Here is a 13,195-nt window from a genome sequence, read left to right on the forward strand (position 1 = left end):
GGCTTCCTACCTACCCACCTGGCTACCTAACCACCCACCAGGCTTCCTACCTAACCACCCACCCGACTACCTAACCACCCACCCGGCTACCTACTCACCCACCAGGCTACCTACCTACCTACCTACCCACCCGGCTACCTAACCACCTACCCACCCACCCACAAGGCTTCCTACCTACCTACCCACCCTGCTACCTACCCACCCACCAGGCTTCCTACCTACCTACCCACCCGGCTACCTAACCACCTACCCACCCGGCTACCTACCCACCCACCAGGCTTCCTACCTACCTACCCACCCGGCTACCTAACCACCTACCCACCCGGCTACCTACCCACCCACCAGGCTTCCTACCTACCCACCCGGCTACCTACCCACCCACCCACCAGGCTTCCTACCTAACCACCCACCCGACTACCTAACCACCCACCCGGCTACCCACCCACCCACCAGGCTACCTACCCACCCAGCTAACCAGCCACCCACCCGGGTACCTACCCACCCACCCACCAGGCTACCTACCCACCCACCAGGCTGCCTACCCACCCGGCTAAGGGCTACCTACCTACCCACCCACCAGGCTGCCTACCTACCTACCTACCCACCCACCAGGCTACCTACCCACCCACCCACCAGGCTACCTAAAACTCACCCACCCACCAGGCTACCTATCCACCCAACCACCCATGGGAGCTGCGCGCCGGATGGAGGCTGGGACAGGAGGTCTGCTGCTGCAGGTCAGTAAATGTTTTTGTCTTTTTCTTTATATTAGCAGGTGTGGGCATATCTGCCGACTTGATTGCACGTATTTTCTGGGCATATCTGCCGACATGATTGCACGTATTTTCTGGGCATATCTGCCGACATGATTGCACATATTTTCTGGGCATATCTGCCGACTTGATTGCACGTATTTTCTGGGCATATCTGCCAACATGATTGCACCTATTTTCTGGGCATATCTGCCGACATGTTCGCACCTATCTTTTGGGCATATCTGCCGACATGATTGCACGTATTTTCTGGGTATATCTGCCGACATGATTGCACGTATTTTCTGGGTATATCTGCCGACATGATTGCATGTATTTTCTTGAGAAAACCTGCACAATTATGTGAATTTTCTGGGGAAAGGGTCACCAAAACTTGGGCCCTCTGTCTCTGCGTTGCACTTTTCAAGGGAACCTGAGGTGAGAATGATCTTGAGGCTGCCATTTTCTCTCCTTTTAAGCAATACCAGTTGCCTGGCTGCCGTGCTGGTCCTCTGCCTCTTATTCTTTCAACCAGAGACCCTGAACAAGCATGCAGCAGGTCAGGGGTTTCTGACAATATTGTCAGAACTGAGAAGATTAGCTGCATGCTTGTTGCTGGTGTAATTCAGTTTATTACTGCAGCCAAATAGATCAGCAGGGCCGCCAGGCAACTAGTATTGTTTAAAAGGAAATAAACCCTCACCCCGGGTTCGCTTTAAGTTACAGATAGCCCCGCCCTCATCTGGTCATTGCCACGCCCATTTTTTTGCCGCGGTTCTATCCACATCTATTTTTTGCAGGTTGTAGTCACGCCCATTTTTTGCAGCGGCGCGTTACGCGCGCCGCAGGTTGTAGGGGCCCCGCAATTGCAATTTTGCACAGGGGCCCACTGCTGGCTGTGTCCGCCACTGCCCCTGCCTACATATACTGGGCACATATACACCTGGCTACATATACTGGGCACATATACCCCTGGCTACATATACTGGGCACATATACCCCTGGCTACATATACTGGGCACATATACCCCCGGCTACATATACTGGGCACATATACCCCTGCCTACATATACTGGGCACATATACCCCTGGCTACATATACTGGGCACATATACACCTGGCTACATATACTGGGCACATATACCCCTGGCTACATATACTGGGCACATATACCCTGCCTACATATACTGGGACATATACCCCTGGCTACATATACTGGGGACATATACCCCTGACTACATATACTGGGCACATATACCCCTGACTACATATACTGGGGACATATACCCCTGGCCTGGCTGCATATACTGGGCACATATACCCCTGGCTACATATACTGGGCACACATACATCTGGCTACATATACTGGAGACATATACCCCTGGCTACATTACCCCCTGGCTACATTACTCCCTGGCTACATATACTGGGGACATATACCTCTGGCTACATATACTAGGCACATATACACCTGGCTACATATACTAGGCACATATACACCTGGCTACATATACTGGGCACATATACACCTGGCTACATATACTGGGCACATATACCCCTGGCTACATATACTGGGCACATATACCCCTGACTACATATACTGGGCACATATACCCCTGACTACATACTGTATACTGGGCACATATATCCCTGGCTACATATACTGGGCACATATACCCCTGGCTACATATACTGGGCACATATACCCCTGGCTACATATACTGGGCACATATACCCTTGGCTAAATATACTGGGGACATATACCCATGACTACATATACTGGGCACATATACCCCTGGCTACATATACTGGGCACATATACCCCTGGCTACATATACTGGGCACATATACCCCCGGCTACATATACTGGGCACATATACCCCTGCCTACATATACTGGGCACATATACCCCTGGCTACATATACTGGGCACATATACCCCTGGCTACATATACTGGGCACATATACCCCCGGCTACATATACTGGGCACATATACCCCTGCCTACATATACTGGGCACATATACCCCTGGCTACATATACTGGGCACATATACCCCTGGCTACATATACTGGGCACATATACCCCTGGCTACATATACTGGGCACATATACCCCTGACTACATATACTGGGGACATATACCCCTGGCCTGGCTGCATATACTGGGCACATATACCCCTGGCTACATATACCTCTGGCTACATATACTGGGGACATATACCCCTGGCTACATTACTCCCTGGCTACATATACTGGGGACATATACCTCTGGCTACATATACTGGGCACATATACACCTGGCTACATATACTGGACACATATACACCTGGCTACATATACTGGGCACATATACCCCTGGCTACATATACTGGGCACATATACCCCTGACTACATATACTGGGCACATATACCCCTGACTACATATACTGGGCACATATATCCCTGGCTACATATACTGAGCACATATACCCTTGGCTACATATACTGGGCACATATACTACTGGCTACATATACTGGGCACATATACCCCTGACTACATATACTGGGCACATATACCCCTGACTACATATACTGGGCACATATACCCCTGGCTACATATACTGGGCACATATACCCCTGGCTACATATACTGGGGACATATACCCCTGACTACATATACTGGGCACATATACCCCTGGCTACCTGTTCTGGGGACATCTCTACCCCTGGCTACCTGTTCTGGGGACAAGTATACCGCTGGCCGCCTATTCTGGGGACATCTATACCGCTGGCCACCTATTCTGGGGACACCTATAGACCTGGGGCTACCTATTTTTGGGGAACCACTGTTGTCAAATTGAGTGTATTTTGGGGAACTGCTGCCAGGTGAGAGGTGTCTACCATATTAAGGGGGCATTCTGCCTATTAATGTGAAATGCTGTCTATTTATGTGCCTCATGACTGCTGAATTTGTCTTGTTGGGGGCCTCATGGTTACTGAATTTGTCTTGTTGGGGGCCTCATGATTTGTTGGGGGCCTCAAGATCGCTGAATTTGTCTTGTTGGGGGCCTCATGATTGCTCAATTTGTCTTGTTGGGGGCCTCATGATTGCTGAGTTGGTCATGTTGGGGGCCTCATGATTGCTAAATTGGCTGAATTTTGCAAGACAAAAGTTACTACAACAATGTGAATTTTGTGAAATGTGAACCTTAGAATTTCCAAATTAATTGAAGCATGAGCTCCCCCACCCCCGCACTTAAAACCACCATGCAAATGTTTGTTTTTATATTGGTTGGCTTAGTGGCCTTTACCTGACATAATTGTTTTCAAACAATAATAATAAGGAATACTGCATTAAAGGCGGACAAGCCCATGAACGTGGTGATACGGTATATGGCCTACACTTATGGCTCTAGGCCCCGCATGTGACACTCGCCCCAGGCCCCGCATACTCTAAGGCCGCCTCTGGGTGTGATTCTGCAGGCAGATAGCTCAGCAGGGCTGCCAGGTAACTGATATTGCTTAAAAGGAAATCAATATGGCAGCCTCTATATACCTCTCACTACAGTTCTCCTTTAAGAAGAAAAATCTAAAAGAAGAGGCAGTAGTCATATGGGGATGTCAGCAAGACGCTTCAACATCCCTTAGTTGCATTTCCCAAAAATTCCACCAGATGGGGTAGGCACACCATTAAAGGGACTCTGAAGTGAAAATAAACGTATGATATACAGTATAATGATTTGTACGTGTAGTACAGCTAAGAAATGGAACAGTAGCAGCACAGATATTTTTTCCAGTACAGGAAGAGTTAAGAAACTTCAGTTATCTATGCAAAAGAGCTGCTCTGAGCTCCACGACCAATTTGGCCATTGCTTTCTGGAGCATTAAAAAAACATTAAAGAAACAGCCAGGATCAGATTTAGATAACATTTTTACTCCTGGGAAGTTCAAAGGGTCATTAGCTCTGCTTGTTTTATAGTTTAAAATACTGAGTGCGGCTTGTAATTGCAGATATTAGAGAATTATGCAATGTTATTAAAAAAAAGCTATATATCTAAAAATTAAAATATGTGGCTATTTTCTTTGCTACTAATGTGCTATTAATTATCAGTACTACACATACAAATAATTACAACATAAGTTTTTTCAGTGTTACTTTAAAATAAGCACTTCCAATGAAAATACAGAGTATTATTATTATTATTAATAATCATAATAAGAATAATAAATACAAGCAGGTGGCTACGCTGGGCTACCCACATCTCTGGATCTCGCCCTCGCCATATGCGCCATCCCTTCCCCCATGCACTCCACACACGCCCTCCAATCAGCGCCGTGGCCAATCGCAGTGGGGCAGGGTGGGCGTGTGCGGACGGACATCAGAGCGGAACACACAGCGGCCAGCTTGTAAATTATTATTATAGATTTATGAAGCACCAACATCTTATACATCACATTACAGTTAAAGGGGTACACAATGGGTAATAGAGATAACACCAGTCATACAGCACACACGGTGCTAAAAAGTCTCAATCGGGTTTTTAGAGGTGGAAAATTAGAAAATAACGACATTTTTTTTTATACTCTACTTTATCTTTTTTGATATAACTAAGGCCCTAAACATACATTGGTTACTGCTATAGTTATTAGTAAAAAGAATTATAATTGTTTTACGCACCAGAATTTCCCGGCCATGAGAGACCTTCAACAAGACGGGCAAGCGATCTGTTCCCACGAAGTCGTGTCTGTTCAAACACAGGAGATAAACAGCACAGGAGTCATAATTACATGTATACCAGGCAGTGGGGTAACTACAATTCATTCCCCCCCCCCCCCAGAGAAACTATGATGCCCCCCCCCCAATGCTCACACCCCTTCCCCCGCCTCCCCCTTGGTTTCATTCACAGCCTGGGGGCCCATCTCACAAGGGTCACAGAACAAGTGTGGCCATCATGATCTTCCCATCCATAACAAGTGTAGCCACAAACACACCTGATCTGAGATATAATCCCCTGCAGGCCCGGATTTACATCACAGGAGCCTATAGGCCCAGATGTCCTGGCACCCTAGACTCCGCCCCTCCCTGAACCTACAAACACCCGCCGAAACACACCGCAAGTGTGCTGGGTGGCCCAGCTGTCACTTCTCCCTTATCTCCCTTGCCTATCATAGGTAGGTACAGGTGCCCCTTGGTATTAGGCAGCCAGAGCTATCCTCAGTATTAAGTAGCTAGTGGTGCCTCCAACTGAAGGGAGATTGTGTCAGTGGAATGATGAGAGCAGGAGAAGTAACCTCTCATTTACACTCTCATCAGGACAATGCATAGGTAAGGCAAGAGGGAGGGGAGCGAGACGCCTTTACATCATCAGGCGCCTGTAGGCACGTGCCTACAGTGCTTTATGGTAAATCTAGCTCCTGTCCCCTGTATAGGAGGAAGGGAAGGTTAGTAGATCGGGCCCCCCTCTGCTCCCTTTTAGTCACACCTCTGAACCAGGATTGCCCAATACAAAGAAAAGCAAGGCGAGATAACTTATCATCAGATAACTCGGAATTCCAACCTGACCGCCCACCTCTGTACCAGTGACCATTACAAATATTCTACTTGTGGTTTCTACTGCCCCATCCAGGAGGCAAAGATTGTCAAATTACAACTTCCAGCCCTTTATCCGATTTACCAGTAGCTTTGTTAATTGTTCATTGATTCAATGCTTTATCCGGGGCTGTGGAGTCGGAGCAAATTAGGAGAATTTTTTTTGCTGATGACAATCTGGGACCTCTAAAAACGAGCCTGATTTACTAACGTTCTCCAAGGCTATGGAGCTGGGTTACACCCATGGCAGTTTGGAAGAACCTTAGAAATTCACATTCTAACGTTTCTGTCTGTCTGATGGCACACAGGGAGGTGCAGTAGCGTAGCAATAGGGGGTGCAGAGGTAGTAACTGCACTGGAGCCCTTGAGCTTAGCTCTTTATTGGGCTTAGCTCCTTGGGCTTAGCTTTTTATTGGTACAGTGCTGGTAATAATCACTTCTATAGATGCTTTGAATAGTAATAATCATCATTAACAAACCTTTCCCCATCCCCTTCTCACACCTCTGACACTGTGGTTGTCTTTGGCAGGTTTTGGTACACAGTATCAATTGTTATGTATAGAGTGCTGGGGGGGGGAGGGGAGAGGGGCGTGTAAAATTTGCACCAGTGCCCATAGTTCCTTAGCTAAGCCACTGGGGGGGGCGCATTTGTTTTTACATCGGGGGTAGTTAGGTGGAAAAATAATTACGGTATTATTATTGAAAGGGATACTGTAGGGGGGTTGGGGAAAAATGAGTTGAAGTTACCCGGGGCTTCTAATGGTCCCCCGCAGGCATCCTGTGCCCACGCAGCCACTCACCGATGCTCCGGCCCCGCTTCCGGTTCACTTCTGGAATTTCTGACTTTAAAGTTTGAAAACCACTGCGCTTGCGTTGCCGTGTCCTCGCTCCCGCTGATGTCACCAGGAGCATACTGCGCAGGCACAGACCATACTGGGCCTGCGCAGTACGCTCCTGGTGACATCAGCGGAAGTGAGGACACGGTAACGCAGGCTCAGTGGTTTTCAGACTTTAAAGTCTGAAATTCCAGAAGTGTGGAATGTGCAGGGCTGCTGCAGATCTATCAAGCGGTATGATTTTTAGGGTCTGAAAGCTTGTGAAAAAATTGCAGCGCTTTTTGAAAAAGAATCTGGAAATAATCATACCGCCAGGGAGGTTAAAGCATTATTTATAGGGATGGGACGACGAATCCGGCGAATCCACGAATCCCTCGAATATTAGGAAATATTCGAGATTCGTGGACTCGAATCCCGACGCCATTTTCCGTTCGCCGAATCCGCCGAATCCCGACGCTGCATCGCCGCGCATCCGCCGCTTCCCCCGCTCGCAATTGTCCTCCTCCCGCTCCCCGCAGCCGCCTCCGCTCGCCCGCCGCATAAATAAGATGAAGCAGCCTCTCACCTCCAGCGTGGAGCCCGGAGCGGCAGACCTCCTGCACACTTCCTTATTCCCCCTAGTGACCGGCTCTTACTACGCGTCATCAGTAAGAGCCGGTCAGGTGGCCACTAGGGGGAACTAGGAAGTGAAGGGAGAAGGCTGCTGCTCCGGGCTCCACGCTGATGCTGGAGGTGAGAGGCTGCTTCTCCTTATGTATGCAGGGGGACGAGTGGAGGAGGCTGCGGGGGGAGGGAGGAGGATTACCCAGCTACCTATACTGCAGCCCCTCATAGCCTGCTATCTATACTGAAGCCCCCCATAGCCTGCTACCTATACTAAAGCCCCCCATAGCCTGCTAACTATGCTGAAGCTCCCCATACTGAAGCCCCCCCATAGCCTGCTACCTATACTGAAGCCCCCATAGCCTGTTACCTATACTAAAGCCCCTATAGCCTGCTAACTATACTGAAGCCCCCCATACTGAAGCCCCCCATAGCATGCTACCTATAATAAAGCCCCCATAGCCTGCTAACTATGCTGAAGCCCCCCATACTGAAGCCCCCCATAGCCTGCTACCTATACTGAAGCCCCCCATAGCCTGCTACCTATACTGAAGCCCCCCATAGCCTGCTACCTATACTGAAGCCCCCCATAGCCTGCTACCTATACTGAAGCCCCCCATAGCCTGTTACCTATACTGAAGCCCCCCCATAGCCTGCTACCTATACTGAAGCCCCCCCATAGCCTGCTACCTATACTGAAGCCCCCCGTAGCCTGTTACCTATACTGAAGCACCCCCATAGCCTGCTAACTATACTGAAGCCCCCCATAGCCTGCTACCTATACTGAAGCCCCCCATAGCCTGCTACCTATACTGAAGCCCCCCATAGCCTGTTACCTATACTGAAGCCCCCCCATAGCCTGCTACCTATACTGAAGCCCCCCCATAGCCTGCTACCTATACTGAAGCCCCCCCATAGCCTACTACCTATACTAAAGCCCCCCGTAGCCTGTTACCTATACTGAAGCACCCCCATAGCCTGCTAACTATACTGAAGCCCCCCATAGCCTGCTACCTATACTGAAGCCCCCCATAGCCTGTTACCTATACTGAAGCACCCCCATAGCCTGCTACCTATACTGAAGCCCCCCATAGCCTGTTACCTATACTGAAGCACCCCCATAGCCTGCTACCTATACTGAAGCCCCCCATAGCCTGTTACCTATACTGAAGCCCCCCCATAGCCTGCTACCTATACTGAAGCCCCCCCATAGCCTGCTACCTATACTGAAGCCCCCCCATAGCCTACTACCTATACTAAAGCCCCCCGTAGCCTGTTACCTATACTGAAGCACCCCCATAGCCTGCTAACTATACTGAAGCCCCCCATAGCCTGCTACCTATACTGAAGCCCCCCATAGCCTGCTACCTATACTGAAGCCCCCCATAGCCTGTTACCTATACTGAAGCACCCCCATAGCCTGCTACCTATACTGAAGCCCCCCATAGCCTGTTACCTATACTGAAGCACCCCCATAGCCTGCTACCTATACTGAAGCCCCCCATAGCCTGTTACCTATACTGAAGCACCCCCATAGCCTGCTACCTATACTGAAGGCCCCTATACCCTGCTACCTATACTGAAGGCCCCTATACCCTGCTACCTATACTGAAGGCCCCTATACTCTGCTACCTATACTGAAGGCTAGGCCCCTATACCCTGCTGCCTATACTGAAGGCCCCTATACCCTGCTACCTATACTGAAGCCCCCTATACTCTGCTACCTATACTGAAGGCCCCTATACCCTGCTGCCTATACTGAAGGCCCCTATACCCTGCTACCTATACTGAGGCCCCCTATACCCTGCTGCCTATACTGAAGACCCCTATACCCTGCTGTCTATACTGAAGACCCCTATACCCTGCTGCCTATACTGAAGGCCACTATACCTGGCTGCCTATAATGAAGGCCACTATACCCTGCTGCCTATACTGAAGGCCACTATACCTTGCAACCTATAGTGAAGGCCCCTATACCTTGCTAGCTATACTGAAGACACCTTTACCTAGCTACCTATAGTGCGGGCAACTATTGCATGGATCGCACAATTCTTATGTGCAGGATTCGTTAGATTCGGGATTCGAAAGGTTCGAGATATTCGAGAACCTTTTTAGATTCGGATCCGGATTCGGATTCGAAGAAATTGTGGATTCGTCCCATCCCTAATTATTTACATAATGTGATATTTAGGGGGTGTTAGAGTGCTGGGCAAAATCAATGTCACTTTTGCCAAATACATTGTATTGCAGTACGCTGCCAGCTGTGATTCCAGAACTACAAATCCACATATATACACATATATGTATCAGAGGAACCCAACATTTCTCTGTTGCATTTCCCAAAAATTCCACCAGATGGGGCAAGAGCATCAGTAAGACGAGCAAGCCCATAAATAGTGTCAGAATCTTCTGTGGCACTTTACAACTTTAGGGATACACGCCTTACATCCAGCTAAGCTACAAACACTCTTTGTTGCCTAACAATCTTTTTTTTTTTTTTTTTTAAGGATATTTTTATTGTCTTTTTGATTATATCAATAAAACACAATGTTACCATTAAAGCACACCTAGGCCGATATGCAATTCGCTTTTTCTCCGGAGTTTTCTCCTAGGTGGTATTTTCACACCTTGCCATAAAATGCCCTTTAAACCACCAGCAAGCAAGAAAATACTCAAAATACATTTAATAATACGTTTTCCCCAACTTTTGGATACTTTTTCAATGGTAAAATTCTGAAAAATTATTTTAAAGAGAAGATGAAAAGTATCTCCTAGGAGATAACTCAGGTTTAAAAATGAATTATATGGGCTCTGAAGTGAGAGGGATATGGAGGCTGCCATATTTATTTTCTTAAAGGATACCAGAACCCAAAGGCTCTGGTAAAATGAAAGCTGCAATGGGTAAGGAGTGAAAATGAGATACTTACCGCTTCTGCCGTTCCCCGCCGTCAGCCAGTGGTCTTCTCCAATAGATGCCACTCCCCCGCCTCCTCCGTCCTAGCGTCTGCGCTCCACTGAAAAGCAAGTGTCAGATGCTAATCACTTAGCGTCTGATGCTTGCTTTTTAGTGGAGCGCAGAAGCTAGGACGGAGCAGGCGGGGGAGTGTGCGTTCTTCTGCCCATCATTATGCAACGGCAGAAGCAAAGACGATAGGACATACTGCGCATGCGCGGTGCAGTATGTCCAGGTTAGCGGTCAGGAGAGTCGCCCGGACACTGGCATCTATTGGAGAAGACCACAGGCTGACGGCGGGGAACGACAGAAGCAGTAAGTATCTAATTTTCACTCCTTACCCATTGCAGCTTTCATTGAGCTCTGGTATCCTTTAAGCAATACCAGTTACCTGGCTGTCCTGCTGAGGCTCTGCATTTAATAATTTTAGCCACAGACCCTGAACAAACATGCAGCAGATCAGATGTTTCTGACATTTCAGATCTGACAAGATTAGCTGCATGCTTGTTTCTAGTGTGATTCAGCCACTACTGCAGCCAAATAGACCAGCAGGCGAGCCAGGCAACTAGTATTGGGAAATACACTTCCTATATCTACCAAATATATATATCTGTAAATTAGTATTTGGCCACGCCCTCCCAGTGATGTCAGGCTGATTAGTTAGATGATAAACTGGTTATTCTCATTGCACAGCATTCTGGGAGACCGGGTGTTGTTCCTTCAGAACATACAGTAAACAAACATTCCACAGTGGTGCACCTGCCTGCAGTAAAGATGTCACCACCTGTGATAAATTTAAGAATGTAAATCGGGATGAAGAAAAAAATTTCAATGGCCAAATACTGGCTAAATATTGTTAAACATGTGAAATTATATTTACAAAGCTATATTCAGTGCAGTGTTCTCCCCAAGCTCTTTTATTAGCTGGGTGCTCCACCCGACTAATTTTGGTGAGCACCCGGCTGTCATCAGCTCGCCTCCTCAGTCCTTTAAGAAACCTGACAAAGCATAGTTGGTCAAAGAACTCTACTTGTCTGAAATTTAACAAAAAGGACAACTTTATTTGCATAGACGAATGCTGCTTTGACCTATAAGATCCATTTGTGGCAATGAGATTCGCAATCTAAGCTGGGACATCCTGCAGCTAGGTCTGGAAATGTCAGTGTTAGGAACACTTACCTGTATGACAGTTGGACTGTCTGTTGCTGGCCTGGCTGCAGCACACCCGATTTGGGGCTGACGGTAAACAGCTTGTTGTCTTGTATTCTCATCTGGTGGATCTCACTGGGATTGAACTCCCAGGTCTCAGCCCAGAACTCCAGTTCAATCTGCTGATCTGCCGGGTATAAAAAGTTCCTGCAGGACAATGACAGTTATATGATTTTATACTGCATGCCTTTCCATTGTATTCCAGAGTGATGCTGAATTGTTTTAAAAGAACACCTGAACTGAGAGCTGCAACAGGGACATAGAAAATGGAGGCCTCTAGATAACGGGGTACTGAGCAGCTCCCCATAGGCATTTGCTTGCTGTACCCCAAAAGCCCACCCCATTAACAAACCTCCCTTAGGAGGAGGTTTGTTTAAGACATTTTCAAAATTGGCCGTTGTGGTGCGATGCTCCGCCCAGAAAACGTCATTCATATGACCCAGCGGCAGAATGCGCCAACAGGGTCATATGCGTAGCACCGCCCCTGCACACCCTCCACCCCCCCTTTCCCACTGATGTACTCCCCACTGAACAGGAAGTACGTCACTTGGATTTCCGGGCTTCCCCATCATAATTACGCCATTCCGCGTATGGGTGCCGTACTGCTGGCGCAAACATTTACATTTTCTACGTCGCCCATTGACTTTCATTACTTCCGCCACCATTACGTCATCACAGAAGTCCAAGGGTAACTCTGTGTTCACTTTGCAGAGACTTGGTGGCCGATCGGGAACTTCTGGCGCAATGCAACCAGTGTGCTAGGCCCCACTGCCTTCCATTGTCGTTGCGTTACCTGCGGTAAAACAGGGTAACACAATGCACACTTGCAAGACAAGTGTAAAAGTGGCCTCAACATTCTTAGCTTGAGGTGTATCTCCTGACTATCCAGTCTGTCTTTATTTAGAGTAACACTGAACACTTCAGAACCCTCATTTTGTAGCTGGACTTCAGGAAAGTGTGAACATATAGATGATATTGAACATAATGTCCTCTGTTTCTATATATGCATGTTTGTAATTGCTGTGGCTTCAGCAGACACAAATCATTCTATCCCACCATCACAGAGCATAGAGGAGGGCGGAGTGTGATCTGTGAGGTCACAGCTGAGCTCCTCTTGGGTGGTGCTGCCTAGGGGAGGGGCTATCTGAGGTGAACAATCGGGTGAGAGAAAAGCAAGGGGCATTCCCAAGACAAGTTGTGGAGAAGCTTTCTACTTATTGATCTTTTAAGAGATTCGACAGTCCCTCCCACATACAGGAAAATTAATACTTACC

At 47.9% G+C, this 13,195-nt stretch overlaps 1 protein-coding gene across 3 annotated transcripts in view; it reads right to left on the bottom strand.

Annotated features, from left to right (window-relative positions):
* The window catches only part of CFAP65 (cilia and flagella associated protein 65), a 120,726-nt gene that overhangs the window by 65,438 nt on the left and 42,093 nt on the right, over positions 1 to 13,195 (bottom strand). For all 3 annotated transcript variants that reach the window (XM_068245996.1, XM_068245997.1, XM_068245995.1), the window contains 2 exons: positions 11,892 to 12,068; positions 5,409 to 5,475 (listed from right to left, as the gene is read on the bottom strand). In XM_068245996.1, the coding sequence (XP_068102097.1) occupies positions 5,409 to 5,475; positions 11,892 to 12,068 (244 nt within the window). The remainder of the gene's footprint in view (positions 1 to 5,408; positions 5,476 to 11,891; positions 12,069 to 13,195) is intronic.

The sequence above is a fragment of the Hyperolius riggenbachi genome, chromosome 7 (genome assembly GCF_040937935.1).
Source record: "Hyperolius riggenbachi isolate aHypRig1 chromosome 7, aHypRig1.pri, whole genome shotgun sequence".
Taxonomy (NCBI): Eukaryota; Metazoa; Chordata; class Amphibia; order Anura; family Hyperoliidae; genus Hyperolius; species Hyperolius riggenbachi.